We start from the raw sequence: 23,583 nt of genomic DNA, 5'->3' as shown, positions 1-23,583 counted from the left end.
AGTGCAGTCACCCTCCACGTTGGTTTATGGAACTGTGAGCCCAGATCTGGGCTCCAGGAAGCATCTGGAATGTCAGAATCTGCCCCTCCCTGCCCCCCACCCCTGCCTCTTCCGAGGCATCACCATAGCAGCGCGTCATGGGCCTCTGAGGCGGCCCCCATCCTCCACGCGGGCCTGGGGCTTTGCTTCTGCCGCTCAGTGAGAGTCGCTGTGCTCTCCCAGGCGGCCGGGGCGTAAGCGTGGGCCCCATCCTCAGCAGCAGTGCCTCAGATATCTTCTGCGACAACGAGAACGGGCCCAACTTCCTCTTCCACAACCGGGGGGACGGCACTTTCGTGGATGCTGCGGCCAGTGCTGGTGAGTAAAACAGCCTCTGTCCTGTGACCCCCACCACCCTACAGGGGACTCTGGTCTGCCCTGCTCCCTCCAGGTCCCACAGGCCCCAGGGAGAGCGGGACAAGTCGTTGTCTGCACCGCACAGGGAAATGTTGCTTGTCACCTTTAATTCCACATCCCCATGGTTCAGGACGCAGGGGATGTTTGTGGCTGGGGAGACAGCGTCTGGAACGCCTGACTGTTATCCATTCTCCAGCGACTGGGATTGGCCCATGCCCCTCTGAGTCCTGCCTGTGTCTCTCAGCACTGGTTTCCACTCTAAGCTGCCTCTCTCCATTTCTTCTCCCCACATCCATCTTAAACATGCAACTCAATCCAATAGCCATTTATTGAACCTGTGCTAAGTGCCAGGCTGGTGCTAAGAGCTGGGGACGCTGACCTGAATAAGGCTAAGATCACCCTACCCCGCCCATACAAGGCACTGACATTTTAGAGGAGGAAACAGACAAATGAACGAATAGCTATAATATGAAGCAGAATAAAATCTACACAAAAATAGTGCTCCAGGCTCCCAGCTCTGCTCCCCTTCCTCCCTTTGTGTTCATCCATCGTCTGCCTCAGGACCTTTGCACCTGCCAATCCTCTCCACCTGTAGTACCCTCTCCCCCTTCTCTATCTGCAAAACTTCTATTTATCCTTCAACACTCAGCTTAGGTGTTATCTGTGAAGCCTTTCCTGCCTCTTTCTGTGCCGCCTGGCAGAGATTGGCACTGCCTCCTCTGTATTCCCAGTGCCTTTGCATGTGCCACTCACTCAGGCTCCTACATCACTATAATAATCTGTCTGTGTCTGCAAAGACTGGGACACATAATAAAAGTATGTGGATGTAATCAGTCTGCCCTTCAGCCACTTCTCCCCACCCACTTCCTCCCCACCTTGCCAAGGAATGGGAGGTTTGATCTCTCCTTGATGGCGTAGGGACGAGCTCCGGCCTCCAGAAGAAGAGGTGAGCGGGGATATAGACACATAGATCCAAGGTCCTCCAAGCGCCAGCTTGTCCTGACAGCTAGCATCCAATTCCTGAGCAGGTACTAATCCATTCTCTGTGACTTACAAGTACCTGCCCTTCCAGCACTCTGCCCGGGAGTTCCCATTTTGAACACCCCACAAATGCACCCTTGCAGCCAGTCAGCTCCCCTGTTCTTCCCGGGCAAAGCTAAAAAAGGAGGCAGCTCCCCGGCCCGTCCTCCCATGCAGCTCACCTGTTAAACGCTCCAGCAGCAAATTTTCTCATTGCTGAAAAATCATAAAATGAAGAGGAGGTGGTGGTGGAGAAAACCTAGAGGATTTGATAAGGTGTTAAAGAGACGGAAGCAGAGGTGAGCGAGCAAGTTGGAGTAGGAGAAGGTATCAGACGGGAGGAGAGAGGAAAGGTGCTATGCCCGTAATTGAAAGTCAGAGTGATTGCAGGGGTTTAACGAGACATGTCAAGAGGGCATTCATCACCCAAACAGATGCTGCTGTGAAGTGCAGCCTGGCACCGATTATTCTTGTGAAAGGGAACCAGCTCCTTGTCAAGGTACCTCATAGATAGGAGAGAAATGGGCCAACACAGAAGGCCACCGACATTCGGGCTGGGGAGTTTTGCAGAGAATTAATGGGGTATTTCATCCTAGAGGTTGGAGGCTGCCCCCATGCCTTTGCAAACCCTCTTTCTCCAGCCTGGGTCTCCCTGCCTCTTCTCCCCCACCCCCACCCATCCTCGCCTCCCCCAAGGGGATGCCCAGCCCCCAAGGTTCTCAGGGGGGCCCCACCTTGCTTTCTGCTGGCCCCTATCCTCAGGATCTCTGTATCTGCAGCTGGCAAGAGCTCGCTGTGTCCTGGGTCTGTGATCCCCGTCCCCCATCATATTGTCTTATCACCTGCCGTCTCTGAGGGCCTGATGACCAACGGCAGTTTGTCCTCCAGAAGACTCAGCATGGCCTCCACTGCCTGTCAGCTCTGCACTTGACCTGAAGGATCATGTCTGCCTTGGGCAGCTAGGAGGTCAGGCCATCCCTCTGGGCAAAGCCACCCTCCATCCTCCCCCAGGATCAGCTCAGTCCCACTGACCACTGGTAGATGCAGGGACAGCACAAACAGGTGACACTGGACCCACAAGCTTTCTTCCCAGATCTCACAAGGCACACTGTGCGTTTCTTAGTCATGGTGCTGTATTTTCTCTGCTGTCACCAAAGTCCCTGGTCGCCTTCTGTCAAATTATTTATGTCTCTTCATTCATTCAGCAAGTGTTTACAGAAAAATACCCGGTCACCACAAGCACTGAGATAGACTCTGTGGGAACACAGGTGAACAAGAAGACAGACCCTCACTTCATGGAGTGTAAGGTCTAGTAGGAAAACTGGACCCCACAAAGGAACATAACTGCACGTGTGATCAGCTCAATGGAGGAGAATGGGAGGCTGTCAGGATGAATAGCAGCATGGGTGGGAGGGGCTTATTTTCATGGGAGTGGTCAGGGAAGGCTTCCTTGAGGAGGTGACATTACAGCTGGGAGCAGAAGAAAAACAAGGAGCCAAGTAACCAAGAGCCTTGGCAAGAGCGTTCCAGAAGGAGAGACCAGCTTGAGCAAAAGCCCAGAAGCTGGAAAGAGCTTGGGTCATTTGAGAAATGAAAGGAATCCCGGGTGGCCGGTGCATATGCGGAAGGGGGAAGAGTGGTACCAGTTAAAGACCAGATAAGGTAGGCAGGGGCCTTGCGGTCCCCGGGCAGGAATTTGAACTTGACCCAAGAGTACTGGGGAAGCACTGAAATTTGAGCAAAAGAGTGATGATCAACTTAATGTATCCCAGTGTCAGGGGTGGCTGGGGAGGGCTTTGGTCCTCAGAATCTCCACAAGTCTCCTTCCCCCAGCCCATGCTGCCCCAAAAACGAGTAAAAATAGTACTTTCTGGGCAAGTGCAGCTTGAAGGCAAGTCTCTGGTTCTCTCTGCAACCAGGTGGCTGCCCACCTTCTGCCCCTGTGGAGAGATCGGGACAGGATGAGGTTCACCCTCCCTTGCTGCTCTTCACGGGGCCCTGGCAAGGTGAGTGTTTGTGGAGCCTGCAGGGGGCGCTGCCCTGAGGGCGCCTGCCTTTCCTCCCCAGGTGTGGATGACCCCCACCAGCACGGGCGAGGTGTCGCCCTGGCCGACTTCAACCGTGATGGCAAAGTGGACATCGTCTATGGCAACTGGAACGGCCCCCACCGCCTCTATCTGCAGATGAGCGCCCATGGGAAGGTGCACTTTCGGGTAAGAAGGAGCCTCTGCCTCGCTCCCCTGCTTTGTCCTCTTGGGGTTGCAGCCCCGCCTGTGCCTCCCCCCAGGCTGAGTAGGGGCTTGTGGCTCTGCAGAGCCTGGGGGCGGGGTGGCCACAAGGAAGGTAGCATCTGGGGGATGATGGGCTCCTGCCTGGGCTGCTGTGATGTCCGTAGTGCCCAGCGCACGGTCATGGGCAGAGGAGAGAGAGCAGCCTTGCAAGGTGCGCGGCAGCAGGGCAAAGGCCCAGTGAGGTGGGCTTCACTCTGGATCGGGAGCATTTTTCCATAGCCTGGGCCTGAGCTTTTCAAATTGAGGCTCAGGCCAAGGGCACAGTGGGGCTGGCGGGACAGGGGAGGTTGAGGCCACAGAGCTCCCAACAGTTGCCCCTTCTGGACAAATGGCAGGTGGGGGACAAGGTAACCTTGAGCCCCTCTCTGTGCCCCCTCCCTGAGCGATCAACCGTCTGTGACACCAAGAATTCTTCAGAAAGACTGTTTGGTGACAGTAAGGGATGTACCAGCAGCCCAGTGAGCTTGAGTCTGGGCCTTTCTCAGGAGGGTGATGGAGAGCATGGGGTGGTCAGAGCTGACCTCCGGGAGTCAGGGTGCTTCTGGAGGTACCTGGTCTTGCCAAAAGCCCCCGAGGAAGCAAGAAAGTGGCGGCATTTGCCAGAAGCTTGATGGTCCCAGGGGAGTCACCAGGGCACTTATGTCTGGGGCACTGCCACAAGCCCCTCCCCTGTAGGCAGCCACCTTGGGGTGCTCAGGGCCAGCCACTCCTTCCCTGCAGAGGCTTGAGACCCGGGCTCTCTGGGTGAAAAAGAGGTGCATCCTGACCACGGAGGAGCTGCTCCTGGGATCCTGGATGATTTCCATCTTTACTCAGCTTTTTCTTCTAACCCAGGTTCTCAACCAGGGGTGATTTCGTCCCTACCCCAGGACATTTGACAATATCTGGGGACATTCTTGGTTGTCACAAACGGGATAGAAAGTGCTACTGGCATCCACTGTGCAGAGGACAGACGTGCTGCTAAACGTCCTACAATGCACCGGCTGGAATAATCTAGCCCCAAATGTCAACGAACTCTTCTGATAGCCCAGCCCCAGAGCTCACAGGAGCAATAATAAGAATAAGAATAAGAATGGAGACCCCATTTATCAGGTGCCTTCTGTGTGCCAGGAACTGTGCTAAGCATCTTACATACATTATCTTGGAAGCCCAGGCGTCCAGTGGGGCAACCCCAAGGGGCCTATGTAGGTTTCCGTTAGAATAATAACAACTTCGAGATCCTGAGGTCTCTTTGTTACCAGCTCTCAAGGCCCTCTTCAGCCCACCCTGGACAGCGGGCCAGGCTCCCGATCAGCTTCATCACTGTGTTGTTGGGGACAGCCTATTCCCCTGGGCAACCCAGAGTGGGCAGCTCATTCCTGTGGCCAGGGGAGAGGGCCTGAAGTAGGAGGCCCAGGGGCAGGGCCAGGGCAGAGGACCGCTCCCAGAAACCCCAGCTGTGCCCTTCCCAATTCTCCCCACGTGGACCCTGGGACTTAGGCTCCTGCGTCTTTAAGGGACAAACCCACCCGGAATGGATGTTCTGCTGAGAAACAAAAGGTCGCCCTCCACAGCTCTTCTATTTCAAAGGCAAGTTCCACAGGTGGGACACTTCGCCAGGCCCACTGAGGCCCTCTTAGCACTTTGACATCCCTGCTGGGCTGTCCTGGGTCTGGGGTCTCCTCGTGAGCCCTGCGCAGAGGTATCTGATACTGCAACCCCCCAAGGCAAATATCTCAAAAAAAAAATCAAAAGACTCCCAAGAAACAAAGTAAGGTAATAAAGGCAGCAAAAACACAGCTAAAGGCCACCTCTGCCACCTTTCATGAGACTGATGTGGGCAGGGCCAGGACAGAGTGCCAGGGATCCACCTGGTGCCCACCCTGTGCCAGGCGCTGTACATGCAGTGCTCACAACCTGGACAGCTGTTATTCATCTCCGTGTCACCAATGAGGAAGGTGAGATCGGAGCGGTTAAGTAACCTGCCTGAGGCCACACAGCTAGTCTGCAGAGAAGCCTGGATTTAAATGCACAGCACTGCCCAGTGCCCTCCCAGCCTCCGCCTCTCACTGCGGAGGACGAAGGGCACGTACTAGGAAGGGCATAGCGTCTGGAATCAGAGCCCTGGTGACAGCCCCCACTCATTAGCTATGACAGTGGGCAATTCCCCTTCCTCTCCAGGACTCAGTTACCTCACCTGTAAAATGGGAGTGCTCACATCAGCCCTGCTTCGAGTGACTGATGGGAGGGCCCCATGTGGTCCGGACCAGGGAACAGCAAGGTGCTTCACCAGTGTGAATTAGGACTGTTCCTCTTACCTCCTTGTTCTCCTACAAGCAGCCTGAAGTTTATGTGATCCTAAACACAGCATACCTAGGGCCCTTACAGGGAAGGTGATAGAGGACGTGCTAGGTCAGGATTTTATCTTTGCGCATACGCGCACACACGGGGGTGGGGAGAGTTGGCCTCTAGGCCACCCCCATCGCCCCACGCATCTGTCCGCTGACCCGCAGCCCTCTCTCCTCCCAGGACATCGCCTCACCCAAGTTCTCCATGCCCTCGCCTGTCCGCACAGTCATCGCTGCCGACTTTGACAATGACCAGGAGCTGGAGATCTTCTTCAACAACTTTGCCCACCGCAGCTCTTCAGCCAACCGCCTCTTCCGGTAGATGCTTCAGCCTGGCTCGTGGCTACTCAGCCTTCGTGGGTGGGGGTCAGGGAGGAAGGCTTAGGACTCAAAAGAGGAGCTCCAAGGGGAGGGAGGAGGAAGGTCCCCGGATGAAGGAGCATTAGAAGCTGGAAGGACAGGGATTGAGCAAGAGGCTGAGAGAATGGGGGGTGGAAAGGTGAGGCGGGGAGTCCTGGGCCTCCTGCTGTTGGGGAGGAAACGGTCAGGGGGACATGCACAAAGTGTGCCTAGAAGCCAGGCTCCACTCTACCACCCAAAGGGGTTCCAGAGCCAAATCTGTTTGGGTGCATCTGGATGAAGCAAAGACAGGCAGGTGTATTGACTACAGGACTTCTCAGAGCCTTTAACATGACCATGAGTATTTTTACTTTCCAAGAGGTGAATGGAGTATTCCAAATAGATTTCAGTACAAGATACTTCTTTCAGAGATTTTTCTCTTGGGATTGGTGCTCTGCTAAACATCCTTTGGGAAATGCTGAATGAAACAATTAATGGTAGATGAGGGAATGGTAGACAAGAATGGAGGCAACTGAGCACTACATGCAGGGAGGAAAGGTTCGATTTTTCTCTGATTGGGGTCCGAGACCACTGGCGTCAGAACCACCCAGAGTGTTTATTTAAAGTACAGAATCCCTGGGCCCGCCCTGGATCTCCTGAATCAGAATCTCAGGGGCTGAGGCCCAGGAATCTGTCTTTTTAACACGTACACTAGGCATCAGGTGATTCTTATCACACCAGCGTTTGAGAACTGCTGTTGGGGAACAAACCTCAGGACACACGCGGCCCTGGTTCCTGGCCTAAAACATGCTAATGGGCCTCAGCACCAGGTGGCAAGAGGAGGGTGGGCCAGGGGCCTTGGATGCAGGAAATGGGCCAGAGCACCTGCTCAGTTCCCCAAGGCCCCCGTCCCCTCCCCCAGAAGGGCCCTCCACTATTAATAAAAGGCGAGAGCTGTGACTAAGCCGCGTTTTAAAATATAATTATTAACAAAGCATCAATCCCGACCAGCTGTAATCACCCCCTGAAGGCACCAGATTTGCTAATTAGGTGCCTTGCAAGAAGCTTTTTCACAACTTCCAGATTAATTGCGGAAGATCAATTGCTCGTTAACAGAGACTCTGCTTTCCTTCTCTGGCTGATAAAGTGTCACTCGCCAGGGCCCGGAGCACCAAGGAGTCTCTGTGGCCCGAGCACCCAGGCACCTCCTCTGCCTCTCTGGCCTCTGTCAAACCTCCCAGCTTCCCTCCCGCCACCCCAAGGGCAGGCCGGCCCCGGGCTGTCTGCGGACAGGGTCACCACACGGTCACCCTATGGGTTAGTGTGTTTGTTTCCGCACAGCGTCAGTGGAAGCCACTTCCCAGTTCCGTGGCTGTGCCCCGAGTGCCTGTGGCAGACGGCTGGGTCTGGAGCTCGCAGCAGAGTGTAGGGGCTACAGCTGGGGCCACCACTCAGCTGGCAACTCTAGAAGTTGAGCCCCTACCTGCCCCATACCACGTGGGCTTGTCACGTGTCACCGAAGGAAACATGGTGGGCTCCTTGTAGGAGTCACCAGGGATGCAAAGCCTCGGTGTGTGTGAGTCTGCCGGCCCTTCAGCGATGCCTGGGAAACCAGGGAACTCATCACCCACTCCAGGTGCTTAAGAAGAGTGCAGAGGCCCTGTTAACAATGGCGGGATGACAGGCGTGAGCAGGGACTGTCCCAGGCCGGGCAGGATGTGCGTTGATCTGGTCCCATGGCTCCACCCTGCACACTCCCTCTTCTCTAGCTGCCGCCCTGTGTCCAGTCCTGCAGAGCAAGCTGTTGAAAATGCGAATCTGACCACACCCCTCTTCCACTTAAACCCCTTAGAGGCTCCCCACTACCTTCCCTTCGATACATCCCACAGGCTGGCTTTGTCCCCAGCCTTGTCACTCTCCACTCCCCAGTTTACACCGAAGCGCCAGACACCCCAAGCTTTCCGTTCTGGGCTGCACCAGGCCTGGACCCCTCAGGCTGCCCACACCATCTGCCTCTCTCTCGCTTCTGAGTGACACACACTCACTCATCATTCTGGTTTCAGCTTTGCTGACCCTTCCTCCGAGAAGCCTGCTCTGGTTGCCCAAATCTGGGCTTTAGCCTTAGAAACCCCTAACTCCGTTGTCACCTGAACCCAGGGATGGCTCTGCCCAGCCGTGACAGAGCTTGCAGGACACGAGTGGTTGAAGGGACTGTGGATGCTAGCGGGCTGAGGCAGACACACACCTCCGGCAGGTGTGCACACACATAAAAGCACTGCAGGCCATGCTGCTCACTGCCCAGACTGCACACGTGGGTGTGCTCAGCACAGACGCTCCGCGCGGACAGAGGACACCTCCCAGGACATGTGCTCAACCCTGCAGACACCTTGCAGTTCTGCCAGCACCCTCTGCCATCCAGCCACCAGAAGCTCCAGCTCAGGGGACCCTGGCTCCCTCCTGAAAGAAAGCATTGGCCACAGCACAGCCCTCTGGTGACTGTGATTTAAGTGACAGCCCCACCTGCAACGTAAGGGGAGAGTGATACAGATCCTTCCTGGTCCTTTCTCCCCACCCCAGCCCCAAGATTGCTCCACACAGCCAGGACAGAGCGCCCAAGGCTGCGAGAATCTACCCAGTGAGAAAAATTAGAGAGGAAAGCTCAAAGCCATCATCAGCGTTCAGCTCAACGTGCAGAAAGAACAGGACTTTCACAGTGGACTTTTCTACAGCAAATATTATCATGATTCAGAGTTCAAAACAGACAAAGCCCTAGCAACCCAAAGGGACCCTTTCTTCCCTTTTGTCTCTGGATTCCTCCATGCACCCCACAGACATGTCTGTAGCTTCCTGAGAGCCAGGCACTGTGTTAGATGCTGCGGGAGATGCAAAGAAGAGTAATAATACATGGTTCCAGGTTGCAAAGAGTTCGCAGTCTAACTGAGGAGATAAGATGCATTCATATAGAGCTTCAACACAAGGCAGAAAGCGATAAAGGCCAGGAAAGTGACAGAGGCAGAGCAGGACGATCAGGGAGGGCTTAGAGGAGGTGGCACCGGAGTAGGGGTGGAACCCTGCGTAGCATTCAGAACTCAGAAACCCAGGGCCGCTAGAAGGAATGTGAAGGTCAGTTGAAGGTAGTTGCATCCCTGCCCCTTCTCCATCCATCAGCTGCCCTTCCCCAGGCTGTCTATAATTCATCCATTAGAGAAGGAAAAATCAATATTTACCAACGTGAATTAAAACCCAAGAAAGGCGCAGGCAGGGTCTGTGAGCAGAGTGGCTCTGTCGGCATGCAGGTGGCAGCCCACGTGCAGCAGGGTCTCAGGGTGCTCAGGGGCTGGAGAATGGAGCTAGTGGGCCTCGAGGTCCAGGGAGCCCACTGGGGCTTTGCCAGCACATTGTCGTCCATGAACAGCCTGTCTCCTGTCCCGCAGCATCATCCGTAGGGAACACGGCGACCCCCTCATCGAGGAGCTCAATCCTGGCGACGCCTTGGAGCCCGAGGGCCGGGGCACAGGTGAGGGCGCCTGAGGGCTCTGGCCTGCTCTCCCCTGTCTCAGTGCTGCCCTTAGCCTGGGGGGAGGGCGGGAGGGGTGGTGCAGCCTGTCCCACAGCAGGGCTCATCCTATCCCTGCCACTCTGAGGGCTGAGATCCTGGGGCAGGGGTGAGAGTGGGGGAGGAGGCCCTGGGAGTGCCAGGCGGGAAGCAGAGGAGGGGACGGTCCGTTCTCCCAGTCCCAGGGCCGCGGGGTCAGAGGCGTGGGATTCCACGGGCAGTAGCATCTCTGGTAATGCTCTGCCGGGAGGAGAGGCAAAGGCGAGGCTGGGCGTCCTGCTGTCTCACCCCTCCTGGCACTCAGCCTGGTGTCAGCAAGCGAGCACTGGATCAGGAGTCCCAAGACTCGGCCCTGCCGTTGCCTCGCCTGTGGCCTTGGAAGAGGCGCTTCCTCTTCCGGATCTTGTTCGCCACACCCATAAAATGGGGCTAATTGCATCCGCCCTCCTCACGTCTCTGGGTTGTAGTGAGGACCAAAAGGAGGCCAGGTATATGCAAACCCCCGATAGACTGACAAAAACCGTGCAAATATAAAGGGTGTGTATAAAGGACCAGAAAGCAGCCCTCATAGTCTGAATTATTTGCACCCATGCTTTCCTTCAAAAGTCCAGGGGGAGGAAATGGACCCCCTCTTCCATGAATGAGCGGCCACTGGAAAGGAGAGGAGCTTCAAGCTCCAGTCTTCGATCCCCAGCGCTGTGCTCTTTCCTGCCACACTCAGGGCGTGGACCTGGCACTGGTCAGGAGCCCCCCTCCCCTGTGGGTCTCCTGGCCGATGGACAGAGTGAAATCTGTGCCGTTGCAGGCGGTGTAGTGACAGACTTCGATGGAGATGGGATGCTGGACCTCATCTTGTCCCACGGAGAGTCCATGGCTCAGCCGCTGTCCGTCTTCCGGGGGAATCAGGTGTGCCTGGACCTGGGGACCCACAGAGCCCAGCCCAACGTGCTGAGCCTGGGCTGGATGAGGGCCAAGGAGCCCGGGATGCTTGCTTGACCAGAGCCGCAGGAAATGGACACCCGGGCCCTGGAGGAAGCAAATTCCCAGCAGCACAGTGAACTCCAAGAAGAGCTGCCTCCCAGAAGCCCTTTGCCCCTCAGCCTTCTGCTGGCACTCCTCCAAACACTGTTTTCCCCAAGTCTATTGGCTTTCCCTCCTCTTTTCCAGGACTGCTCTTTGCAAACTTCAGCCAGTCTGTCTCCCTGCCCGGCTCCCTCCTCCTCTCTTTCCTCTGCCCCTTTTCTTGTCCCCCTCTTTCTCCTTCTGTCCCTCTCTTACCCTCCCTCCCTGTTCCTTCTGCCCAGCCCGCTGATGCCCGGGCCTACCTTCCTCCCTCCCTGCAGGGCTTCAGCAACAACTGGCTGCGGGTGGTGCCGAGAACCCGGTTTGGGGCCTTCGCCAGGGGCGCTAAGGTTGTGCTCTACACCAAGAAGAGTGGGGCCCACCTGAGGATCATCGACGGGGGCTCAGGCTACCTGTGCGAGATGGAGCCCGTGGCACACTTTGGCTTGGGTGAGTCAGAGCTCGGGGCGGGGGGCGGTGGTGGGAGTGCGCGAGTGAGCTATTGGCGGGACAGTGGGTGCTGAAACTGCGTCCCGAATCCCGGCGAGATGCAGGGCTCACAGCCTGAGCATCTTCTAGATACCACGTTACTGTGACACCAGCTACTGGAGGCCGCCCTGCTTTGAAGTGAACCTGAGCTCAGCAGGGAGGTTTTCATGCCCCCTCCTTGCTGGGGTCCGCATCCTGGTGCCTCTGTCGAATTAGTTCACCTTGGGGTCAGAGTATCTAATCCTCCATTTGTCCGAGGCCATGGCCTTGTCCTTCAAACAATGGCCTGCATCGAACCTACCCAAACCAGCTGCTTCCCTGGCCGCGTGGGGGTCGGTTCAGTGGTTAAAATGTCTCACCAAACCCCTGGTGCCTTCTCTTGGCTAGAAGGCTTGGGGAAAGCATGCGTGATCAGTGGGAGTGATGTCAGGCCCGAGAGGGTGAAAACTGGTTCTTGGCTGGGGGTGGCATTAAAAAAAAATGCTAGTCTTTTATGTGTGTGTGTGTGTGTGTGTGTGTCTGTGTGTCTGTGTGTCTACACACATTAAAGACTAGCATTTGATGTATATATACACACATACGTATGTATATATATCTATATGCACATATAGATGTATGTATGTTACATATATGTGTGTGCATACACATATATAACATAACCAGGTATGCAGTATACCTGTGGTGTCAATAAAATATCACTATACACCTATTAGAACAGCTAAAGTAAAAAATAGTGACGAAACCAAGTGCTGGCAAGGAAGTGGAAAAGCCGGGTCTCTCGTTCGTTCCTGGAACAGCTACTCCAGAAGATGGTTTGGCAGTTCCTTTTAAGACAAAAACTAAACTACACAACCGTTATAGGACCCAGCAATTGCACTCCTGGGCATTTATCCCAGATGAATGGAAACTCATGTCCACACAAAAATCTATACATGGTTGTTCATAGTAGCGTTATCTGTAATAGCCCAAACTGGAAACGACCTTGATGTCCTTCAGTAGGTTAACGGTTCAACAAGCTGTGGTCTGTCCACACCATGGAATATTACTCAGCAATCAAAAGGAATAAACTACTGATACACACAGCAACTTGGATAGCTCTCATGGACATTATGATGAGTGAAAAAAAAAAGGCCAATCTCAGAAAGTTACATGCTGTTGATTCCATTTATATAATATTGTCAAAATGACAAAATTATAGAGATGGAAAGTAGATCAGTAGTTGCTGGGGGCTAGAAATGGTGAAAAGGAGAGGGGTGGGTGCGACTGTAAAGGGATAGCCCCAAGGAGGTCTCTGTGGTGACGGAGCAGCTCTGTGTTTTGATTGTGGTGGTAGTTGCATGCATCTACAGGTGCTCTGCATAAGATACCTTATTCCATTCTCACCACAACAAGATGAATTAAGAACCATAACCCCCATTTTACAGGTCAGGAAACTGAGGCTGAGGTTAAGTAACCTGCTCTAAATCACACCTCCAGAAAGGAGGGAGATCTGGATTTGGACCCCACTTCCTTGGACGCCACAGTCTGAGGTCTTAACCACTGTGACTTGACTGCCAGACCTCCCATAGCTGCTCTGTGCACAGCCAGCCAAGGTCGTTCTGCTCTGTCCCTTTCTTACTGGACATCCATGACCCCTCAGTTACTAGATGACCCAAGTGAGGCCATCCACGCCAAGGTGACTGCCATGGTCTCATAGGTAGGATGTTTACCCAGTTATCTGGCTTGGATATCAACCCACACCCCATTGTACAGGCTCACAAAGAAAATCAATGGTGAGGCCAGGGCTGGGGCTGGTTTCTCCTTCCACACGTCCCATGAGCTGCCTCTGCTATTTTGAGACGTGTATTATAGGTCTTATTGGGTCTCTTCTCTGGCCAGTACCTGTCCCCGCCAAGAGAACAGATCTGCTTCTTCAGCTGGGCAGCCTCAGCTGGGTCGTTTGGTGGGATCACAGGGGCCCAAGAGCCTCCGCGCCTCTTCACAACAGTCTGCCTCCCCTGCTTAGGGATACGGATCCTGCTCCTGCTTGGGAGTCCCTGACTGCCCTGACGCCAGTCTTTGCTGTTTTGCAAGGCTGTGGGATTTGTTCTGGGTCTGAGCTCTGGTTCAAACTGCTCCACGGGTCCCATGCAGCCTCCCCTGTTGCCGGATCCACTCCCAGAGAGGCGCAGAAGGAAGGCTGCTCTTGGAGACCGGCCCCGGTGGGTCAGCCTTGGGCCTGGCAGTGAGATTCCCTGAGGCCACTCAGCAGGCAGCAGGGCCAGCAGCCGGTGACACAGCGAGGGGCAGGTGGCTCCATGCCTGCAGCTCCAAGGCCCCCACGTCCAGAAGGAACTTCATGGACAGCACAGCACAGGCCTTCCTGATTGATGGAGGGCCAGCAGTGGGGCAGGAAGAGAGGGAGCTGATGGGAAGGCTGGATGGAAGGAAGGATTGAGGAAAGAGAGAGAACAGCGGGGAGACAGACAGAGACGGGGACCAGGGGAAACCAAGAGACGCAGAGAGACATGGCAAAGAGACAGATGAACAGAGAAATGCTCCCTCCCCTCCAGGCTCACGGTTGTGAGAGAGGCAGAGGGACACAGGAGCTCTCGTTGCAAGCAGATTTGGATGCCCCGTCATACTGGCCCAGTGGCTGTGAGGACTGAGATGGGAGAAATTCTCTCTGCTCTGGGCAGTTTTCCCAAGGAAGTGGGCCTTGAACTAGGTCTAGAAGGATGGTGGGAATTTGGAAGGTGTGGATGGGAGCTGAGGAGAGCATCCAGGGGCTGGGCTGGTTTGAAAAAAGGCCAGAGGTGGGAGTGTTCACTGTGTCCACAGAGTAGGAAAGGTCTGGTAGGAGCGGAGTCTGGAAAGGGAGGTCAGGGCCAAACTGTCAGGAGCACGCAGAGCCAGGTGGAGAGGGCGGGCGGAACAGAGGGAGCTGCGGAGCCAGGAAAGCCAAAGCCAGGCTTTGCTGTGGGAGGGCAGGGCCGCGAAGGAGCCCAGGAGCCACTCGCAGGGCATAGTTATCTATAAATGTGCTCCTGTGTGTTTTGCATGTAATAAAGTCAAATTAGAAGGCTTTAATTTTTTTCTGACTGCAGGAATAATGCATACTTGTTATAGGAAAATTAAAAAATATAACATCATTAAAAACAGAAAGTAAAAATAACCCATAATCTCGCCACTATGTTTGGAATATTAAGCAAAAAGGAAACATTCCCTCTTCACCCTCCGCCAGTGTCATTTGATTCATTTAGTCTCTACTCACTTACTGAGCACCTACTCTGTGCCAAAAACTAACTAGACAAAGAGCCTTACCATGGCTAACCCTACATTCTAGCGGAAGGAGGAGTAGCATATGACACCTAATAAACGTAACAACTAGGTAAATATATAAAATGTTAGATGTTAAGTGCTATGAAAAAAGAAAATGCAGAACAGGGTGAGGGGATTAGGAACGCAGAGGGGAAGGGGCAGGGAGCAGATTCAAATATAGTGTTCCAGGGTGGCCTTTTCCCAGTTCCATACTTTTGATATGATTTTATTGCATGCAAAATACACAGGAGCACATTTATAGATACATATGCCTTGGAACCTTTTTTAACAGAAATTATTATACTCTCCCTATTATTCCCAGACTTGCCTTTTTGTCTCTCTCTCTTAACGGTATATCCTGGACATCACTCCAAGTCTGTGCATGTCTCCTTTGTTTTCCTTTAGTGCTGCACAGTATTTTATTGTGTGGCCACATTCACAATTTGTTTAGCGAGTCCCCTACTGATGGACAGTTTGATGGTTTCCAATCCTGAACAGTTTGTTTTGTGGTATTTGGGCTGAGAAGGGGCAGGTCCAGAACAGGAATGCAGAAAGGGCTGCCTTGACGTCTGCATGACTGAGAAGGAGATGCGGGCCTGAGGCTGTGAGGGAAGGGCCGAGGGCTGCGGGAAGCCCCCCTTCCAGCACCCGCGACGCCCGTGCTCACCCCCTCTGACCCTGCTCCTTCCTCCCTCCAAAACCACCCCTGCCTCCTGACTTTGCAGCAAGGTGCGGTGAGCGGCTTGTCCGTGGACTTGTGTGTGGATGCACACGTGTGCCTCTCAGCAGCCGCCTCCTGGGCCCTTCTCTTCCCCACGTGCCTGGCCAGCTCATCTCTCGGTGGCTGGAGAAGGAACGCCTCCCAGCTCTGCAGGCCTTTGCTTGGTCAGCACTGAGCTGTGGTTAGAGGACTCAGCTTCTCAGACCCTCACTGTGCACCCCGAGGATCCAGACTGCATCGCATCACACAATGAAAACTCGGGGACCTTGCTGTGTTGCATTCTTCCGGGGGGTTCCCAGCAGGCCCACTCCGTTGTGCTCTCAGCTTCACCCTATAGAACCATTCCACGCGCCCCCGCTCGGGGGAGCCCCTGGCCTCGTTCGCTGCACCCTCCACCCTGCCCTGGCCTCCCCCTGCTCCCCCCGGTGCAGATGGCCCTCCAGGCTCATACATCAGCGTTTCTGCTCACAGCCCTTGTTGAGTGCCCCACTGGACCCCGGCTGCTCTGAACCGACATCCCAGCCCTGCACACCCACCGCACGTATCCCACACCCAGGCTCTCTGGCTCCGAGCGAGCCCAGAGCTGAGGCAGCTCTACCAAACCCAGTAAGTGAAAACAAGCGCCAGTAATCTCCTTGCCCCACCAGCCCCCGTTGGGGGCTCACCCCCTGGGCCAGCCTACCCCAGGCTTCGATGGCATCCCCAGCCCCTGCACACACACCCCTCCTTCCTTTCAGCTGCTGGTTTGCAAGTGACTCAGAGCCGCCTCCAAGCCGGTTGGTGCTCATTTAGGGAAGGAAAATTCAGTGGCCCACATAAAAATCGCTTTATTAAAGTGCAGAAATCTTCCCCCAACTGTATTCCCACCATCTGTTTTGCTTGTAATGCTTCTGAAAAGCGCGATTCTCTGTGCCTCCTTGGCCTTTGTCCTTTAAAAGCTGCCAGAGGCGACTCCCTGCTGCTCTTAAGGGGCCCTCCTCTGCGCACCAGCTCCCTGACACACTGGCCCCGCAGCCTGGCAGCTTAAAGGCCCCTTGGCTTGTGCAGCTGCGTGAAGACTTGAGCTTTCTGGGGCAGAGGGAACAGCGGGACCTGGGGGCAGGAGCCTGGGGTCCAGTCCCAGCTCAGACACCTGCAGGTCACTGCATCTTGCCCAGCCTCAGTGTCTACATCCAGGAAGTGGGGATAAACTCTCCCTCTCAGAGTAATTGGGAGGATTCAAGCCAGCCACACCTGTGAGGGCTCCGAAGTCCCTCCCCACATCGCCCACCCCCCGCCCTGCCTCCTCTCCCACCCACCCCACCTAACACACACGCTCACACCCTGCTGCTTCCACTTTGAGCTTCTCCCTGATCTTCAACACACATGCCCTTTTCATACCTCTATACCTTTGCCAGTGCTGTGCCCTCTGCCTGGAATGCCCCTTCCTTCCCTTCTCTGCCTCACAAGCTCTTGTTCCTCCTGAATCCTCCAACGAAATGACTTTTAACACCCACCTCTCTCACCAAGTGGTACCAATACTGTGGGTGCACTTTCCCAGTTTATTATAACATAATCACTGTGTTCATTGCCCTCATGGGGCTCAGCTCCTCCAGGATGGGGCCTGGGTCTGTGTCCTTCCTGCTGAATCCCAGATCCCTGCCTGATGCTTGGCCCATGGTGGGCTGGTCATCGGGGTGGGGTGGGCAGTAGAACAAGGGTTTAGCAGGTACGGGCTTTGGGATCAGATGCTCCCTCTCTGGGTAACTGTGAGCAATTCCCTTCTCCTCTCCAAGTTTCATCCCCCTTGACTCTAAAATAGAAATTATAAAACTAGTACCTTCTCATGGGACTGCCGTGAGGATCCAGTGCCCTAACACTGAGAATCACCTGGTACAGTTTGGGGTGCATACTCTCTAGCAGTATTGCCAACACGCAAAAGCCCTTTGGGAACTGCAGGGCTCCCCCCCCCATGTCTAAGAGATGATGAGGATGGGGCTGCTGAGGGTCCACATCGGCCAGGGCAGGGCTGACATCCAAGCAAGAGCTGTCCTTCCTGGATGGGGTAGAGCTCCCTTCTTACAGATGAGGAAACCAAGGACCCAAGTCGGCAAAGTAATCAGTGACGAAGGAGGGAGCCCTACTGAGATGCGCTCTCCCCGCGGCTGACATATCTCCTAGTCCTGTCCCTCCCTGGGTCTGGAGGAAGGGAGGAAGCAAGATTCAGAGGCAGGATGTAAGTTCGTGGTTGTCTATGAACATTCGGCAGCTCTTTCGAGTTATTTGTGGCACTTCTGTCAGGCTGGAAAATGTATTCATGTAGCTGTTCTGTTGGCTTAGGTGAGAAACATTTGCTCTTCTGTGTCTCCTTTGTTTTTTAGTAGAAAAGTGTTTATTTATTTATTTTTTGTGGTACGCGGGCCTCTCACTGTTGCGGCCTCTCCCATTGCGGAGCACAGGCTCCGGACGCGCAGGCTCAGCGGCCATGGCTCACGGGCCCAGCCGCTCCACGGCATGTAGGATCTTCCCGGACTGGGGCACGAACCCGTGTCCCCTGCATCGGCAGGCGGACTCTCAACCACTGCGCCACCAGGGAAGTCCAAGTGTTTGCTTTTTACATCTGCCATTTAATTTGGGTGCTGAACACCCAAAAAATGCCACATCTTTTGAACCTCAAGAGACTGCTTCAAAACAGTAAAAGAGGGGCTTCCCTGGTGGCGCAGTGGTTGGGAGTCCGCCTGCCAATGCAAGGGACACGGGTTCGTGCCCTGGTCCGGGAGGATCCCACATGCCGCAGAGCGGCTGGGCCCGTGAGCCATGGCCGCTGAGCCTGCGCGTCCGGAACCTGTGCTCCGCAACGGGAGAGGCCGCAACAGGGAGAGGCCCGCGTACCGCAAAAAAAAAAAAAACAGTAGAAGAGGGGGCAGCTGATACCTCCCCAATCCTATTTTCACCCCCTTCCCCCAAAATGAATTATTGTGGAAGGAGGGAGCGGGGCAGTAGGAGTTTATGAGAAATGTTTTCTGGCTTAATAAAGCCAACCCCAGAACCAGCAAGGCCAGGCCTGGAAGGGGAGAGTCTCCGCAGGAAGAGAAGCTGCACTGCGTCTTCGGGTCTCTGCACTGTGTGCGAGTCTCTGCTCCAGCGGCCTCTCTCTGGTGCTGCTGCCCCATCGCGGGCACAGGGGCAGGGGCTACTCACCTTTGACACTTCCGGACGGTAGCAGCTGGTCCCTGCCCTCGATAATTCACGGCGGCCCGAGACTGGAACGCTACAAAGAGACTTCTCTGGAGGCCTTGGGTTGGAGGCAGTAAAAGAGAACCAAACACAGGGAGGCTCAGGAAGTGGATGATGTGGCTGTCAAGGTGCACCTTCTTCTGGAAGCCCCGGACTGACGCACCGGGACTTGGGGAGAAAGATGCAGCTGAGTCCTTCCACGCCGTCCTGTCTTAGCTCCCACCCCAGAGCAGACCTCTGCACAGAGGCGTCTGTACATAGATTCCCCACAAAGTCTAGACATAGCTTCAACCCTTTTCTAAAATATGGGAACCCCTTTCATACGTGAAAATGTTGCACAGGCCACCCTCGACCCCCATAGCAGCGATCATTGTAAAATCCACTGGTTGACAGCAGTGACCAAAAGCTGCTATAAATCTGACAGCACTCTTCAGCTTCACTTGTTTTCTAACAGTGTCTGTATGCATTAAGGGGAAAGTAGTGCACACATGTGGGTGACATCATTTTTTCCGCCTACGAATGGTGCTTGGGGGAGTGTATGGATTGGTGGACCCCTGAGCACCAGGCCCACGTCTGGTCAGCCCAGGTAGGTGACTACCGACGAGGGGGCTGCGGCCTCCCTCCTGCATGTGCTGAGCACGGCCCTCTTCCCCAGGTGACTGATGGGAGAAAGGCCCCTCCCAGCAGGTGAGGCCCACCCCCCACTCCTCTCCACCCCAGTCCATCACCATGAGCCTGACCTTGCCTCGGTGACGGGCCTGTTGCCTTAAGCAGGGAGCTGGGGCCGGCTTTGACGATGCCTAAACACCTGACAAATCTTTCCAACCTGCTCCTGCCAGTGATGTAACACGTTGCTTTAAGGATGTGTGCAGGTGGATTCACCATGAATGTTCTCTGAGCTCCACCACCGTTCGTTTCTGTAAACATCTCAGCTTTGTAGGACGGCCTTTCTCTGCCTTTTGGTTCTTTGTCGCCTCAGCTTTTATTTGGAGCTCGGCTCAAATGCTTTCTCCCCAAGAGCCTATCCCTCACCACCCTGACTAGAAAAGCCCCCAGCCTACTCTTACTTCCTTTTTATCCCATCACCCTATTTTTGTTTTCCTCACAGAGCTTGTCAATATCTGGCATTATTTGTTCATCTGTGTGCCTGTCTATCCCCACTAGAGTGGAAGCTCCCTAAAAAGAGGGTTATTCCCAGTGACGGCCCCTAGCAGACTATAAACATCCAATATAAATACAAATACGAATAAACGCAACACGCCTGAGATTAAGTCAGATGTAAAGCTGAGATTTGTCCCCAGGTCTCCCAGATGCCCACCCCCCGCCATGTCCTTCCCAGCATGCTCGGTAAGTGGTACAGCCAAGATCTGAACCCAGGACTCTAAAGTCAACATGTTTACCACCAGGCTTTACTCTCTCCCCTCCAAAATCCACTAGAATATAAGTTCTAGAAATGTGCTGTCCAATATGGTAGCCACTAGCCGTGTGTGGCCATTTCAAGTCAGTCAGTTAAAATTAAATTGAATTTAAAATTCAGTTCCTTAATCACGCCACTAGCAGCTACCACAGCTGACAGAGCAGATAGAGAACATCGCCATCACTGCTGAAGTTGTCCTGGACGGCATTGTTCTAAAAGAGCAGGACCTCATCTGCCTTGTTCACTATTTCCCCAGCACTTAGAACAGTGTTCAATTCATATTTTTTATTAGGTGAGTGAATAAATGAATGATGATACTTTTGTGGAGAATCCCTCCCCGCCCCCTGCTCTGCAGCTGATCCTTTCATCCCCTAGGGAAGGATGAGGCCAGCAGCGTGGAGGTGACATGGCCCGATGGCAAGATGGCCAGCCGGAACGTGGCCAGCACGGAGATGAACTCGGTGCTGGAGATTCCCTACCCGCGGGATGAGGACAGACTTCGGGACCAGGCCCCCCTGGAGGTGAGCAAAGGCATCTGGGCCTCAGAGCCAGAAAAGCAAGCCCCACCCATGGGCTGAAGCTGGATTCCCAGGAATCTGCAGACTTTGTTTCTAGAATGATGGAAATCATCTTAGCAAAAGGCAGGCTTCATAGTGACCCCTCCATGCGTAGTTTGCACACCAGTGTCACACCCACATCTCTTCTGCTCCTCGCAGAAATCCTGGTGTATTGGAAGGGCAAGCATTTTTCACGCATTTTATAGAGAAGGAAAACCAAGACCAAGAAAGAGAACCCACCAAAACCGCACCGCCATTTGTGAGCAGAGTTAACAGTTGGCCCCAGGTCTCCCGCTTCACTTCTGGCTCTTTCCAAAGCTTCTGACAGAGCTGTTGCTTCTGAGGGCGGGGCAGGGCCTCTGGGGGCTCCTCAGGGAAGAGCTCTGGACACTCTGGAGAGGATCACGCCATCGTAGATAACAGGGGCCCACGTAAACTCACACAGAAGAGGGGGCTTACAGGGAGGGTTCTAGAGGAGCTCGCAAAATGCAAGGGATGCTCAGGGCGAGAGCCATGGCAGCTCAGGGGCCCCAGGAGCTCAAAGACCTTTGCCATTAGTGCACTGGCTCTGGGGGGAGAATTATCCTTCCCCAGGAAGCCGCACCAGCACCTCATCATTTGTCTTTTCCAACAGTCAACATTGCTGTCTTGTGTAAAGTGTTCTGTTTCGAGTCCCCGGCCACCCCACCTCCAGCCACCAGCCTGCTGTCTCTGAGACCTCCACATAGACACAGCAAAGCCTCCACAGCCCGGCGTGACCAGGCGCCAAAATCTGTCTCAGCCTCACTTAGTTCAGCTTCTAGCCGCAAAGCCTTTGAGTCCCTCCTCCTGCTGGGATGTCCACCTCTTGTCCAGTCAGCCCTGCCCAGAGGTGGGGGACGGCCTGCCCAGAGGTGGGGGACGGCCCTTGTGAGTGGGGAAGGTTCTCAGAGAAGGGGGTGCGGGGAGTGAGCAGACACCTCTAAAAGCTTCTCCACCCCTCTCTACACTTTGCCTTCCTGAGACCCGGCCTGTCTCAGGGTGATGCCACAGGAGGGACAGACTCTGTTAGGTGTCCCGGTACAGGCATGTGGATCCCATGCAAGGGGAGTGAGCAGGAGTTTGCACGGATCTGTCCGTGGCCTCCCCGCCCAGTCTCCTATTCTCAGTGCAAGGGAAGGGACCTGGCAGGAAGGGGATCTCCCAGGCGCAGAGCTAAGAGCAGCCCTCATGCTGGGGTCAGGGTGACAGCTGCTCTGCGGCTGTAACTAGGAGGGGACCTGAGATGGGATCTTCTCAACTCACTAGTGTCTCTGCTTCTGCCTACCTTGCAGTGCGGCCAAGGATTCTCCCAGCAGGAAAATGGCCATTGCATGGGTGAGTTGCCTGCCGGTACCAGGGGACAAGGCAGAGGCCGGCCTCTCACTGGGGAATGTCAGCCTGGGCCCTGGCAAGGCTCAGGTTGCAGACAAGGGGCGGAAGGGTGAGGAGGCGAATGTGTTGTTTGTCCCTGAGGCTTCAGATGCCAAGACCACCGCCAGGTGACTCGGCAAGGTGGGAGTGATGGTAGTGACCAGCAGGCTGAATGACTGCCGCTCTGGGAATTGACAGTGCTTTCCTGCCATGCATACAGAGAGAATGAGCATGGGGAACAGACGCACAACCATCTGGACAGAGCTCACAGGGAGGCCTGGCTCCCAGGGGGCCGTGGTGGCTAGGGCGGGCGTGCATCCTCCTTCCAACAGAACAGCAAGCAAGGGGGCCGGTGAGCAAGGATGGGCATGGCTGGGGGGCACTGGAGCAAACCAGAGTGCAGCATGTGGTCACAGTACAGAAGGGAAATTGCAGCCTTGTGCAGTGCTGGCGGGCACGTAACTACAGCATGGCCAGGCTCCGTGAGGCAGCTCTGTGAGGGTCCAGGGACCTTCTAAAAGTCCCCCGAGGATCTGGAATGGGCAAGGGGCAGCCTAGAGGCTCAGCACCCAGAAGGTCTTCAACCCAATGTCTTCCATCCCAGTGACCAGCAACGAGGGGTCAGGCCAAGGATTCCACCTGCCCTTTAGATGCTCAGGCAGCTTTCTTGCCAAGTCCCCTCTGCAGATACTCATCAGCCCCAGGTGAATGCGTTTGCTACTGAGATGCAAGAGTAAACAAGGAGGACGCAGTCCCTGCCCTCTTGGAGCTTAGAGCCAGTGGGAGGGGCACACAAGTAAACAGCGATGACCACACAGCCTGAGCAGGGCTGGGGTGGGGGAGGGGAGGGGACTGTGGGAGCACAAAGGTGGGGTCTTAAACCAGTCTAGGGAGGGTCCAAGAAGGTGTCCCAGAGAAAGTAAGGTGTGAGTTGAGACCTGAAGGGTGATGAGGCGTTCGCCCGGCAGAGGGGAGAAAGTGTTCCAGTGGAGGGCGCTGCATGGGCAAAGGACCACAAGTGAGAAGTGGAGGAGGATGGCTCGAAGGGGGGCTTGAGGAAGAAATTAGTCCCCTCTGCTCTTCATGTCCCCACAGACAGTGCATGTACACAGAAATTCCAGCTCCTTCCCCATGTGCTGGGCAGACCCCATGACACCCCCAGTGCAGCCGCCGCTTCCTTTCACCATCCAGCAGACATCTGTGTGCGTCGTACATAGCACCCCGCTCGGGGAGCTGGGGGTGCAGGCCAAGCACCTGCCCTGGAGGGGCGTCTGCTCTAGTCTGGGAGACAGGCCACAAACATGTGACCCGAACACTGGACGAGATGAGTTAAGAAACCTTCAAGCAAGGTGCTCTCTGAAGACTCTTCTAGGTGGCGTGGACAGGGAGAGGACCTTTGAGCTGAGACCTGAAGGATGAGAAGGGTCCAGGCACAGAAAGACTGGAGGGAGGAGCTTTCCTGGTAGAGGGAAGGGTGGGAGCAAAGACCAGGATACAGGT

At 54.9% G+C, this 23,583-nt stretch overlaps 1 protein-coding gene across 7 annotated transcripts in view; it reads left to right on the top strand.

Moving 5' to 3' along the window:
• CRTAC1 (cartilage acidic protein 1) overlaps positions 1 to 23,583 on the top strand; it is a 155,597-nt gene that overhangs the window by 108,770 nt on the left and 23,244 nt on the right. For 3 of the 7 annotated variants that reach the window (XM_049697449.1, XM_004268427.3, XM_004268426.3), the window contains exons 6-13: positions 223 to 357; positions 3,484 to 3,629; positions 6,216 to 6,352; positions 9,808 to 9,890; positions 10,735 to 10,835; positions 11,273 to 11,441; positions 20,510 to 20,655; positions 22,005 to 22,047. In XM_049697449.1, coding sequence (XP_049553406.1) covers positions 223 to 357; positions 3,484 to 3,629; positions 6,216 to 6,352; positions 9,808 to 9,890; positions 10,735 to 10,835; positions 11,273 to 11,441; positions 20,510 to 20,655; positions 22,005 to 22,047 — 960 coding nt within the window. Of the gene's footprint in view, positions 1 to 222; positions 358 to 3,483; positions 3,630 to 6,215; positions 6,353 to 9,807; positions 9,891 to 10,734; positions 10,836 to 11,272; positions 11,442 to 15,505; positions 16,750 to 20,509; positions 20,656 to 22,004; positions 22,048 to 23,583 lie in introns of those variants that run through there. The other 4 variants (XM_049697451.1, XM_033425725.2, XM_049697450.1 and 1 more) reach the window with 2 other exon arrangements.

The sequence above is a fragment of the Orcinus orca genome, chromosome 14 (genome assembly GCF_937001465.1).
Source record: "Orcinus orca chromosome 14, mOrcOrc1.1, whole genome shotgun sequence".
Classification (NCBI taxonomy): Eukaryota; Metazoa; Chordata; class Mammalia; order Artiodactyla; family Delphinidae; genus Orcinus; species Orcinus orca.
Note: the sequence above shows the minus strand (reverse complement) of the source record. Positions and strands in the feature narration are given on the sequence as shown.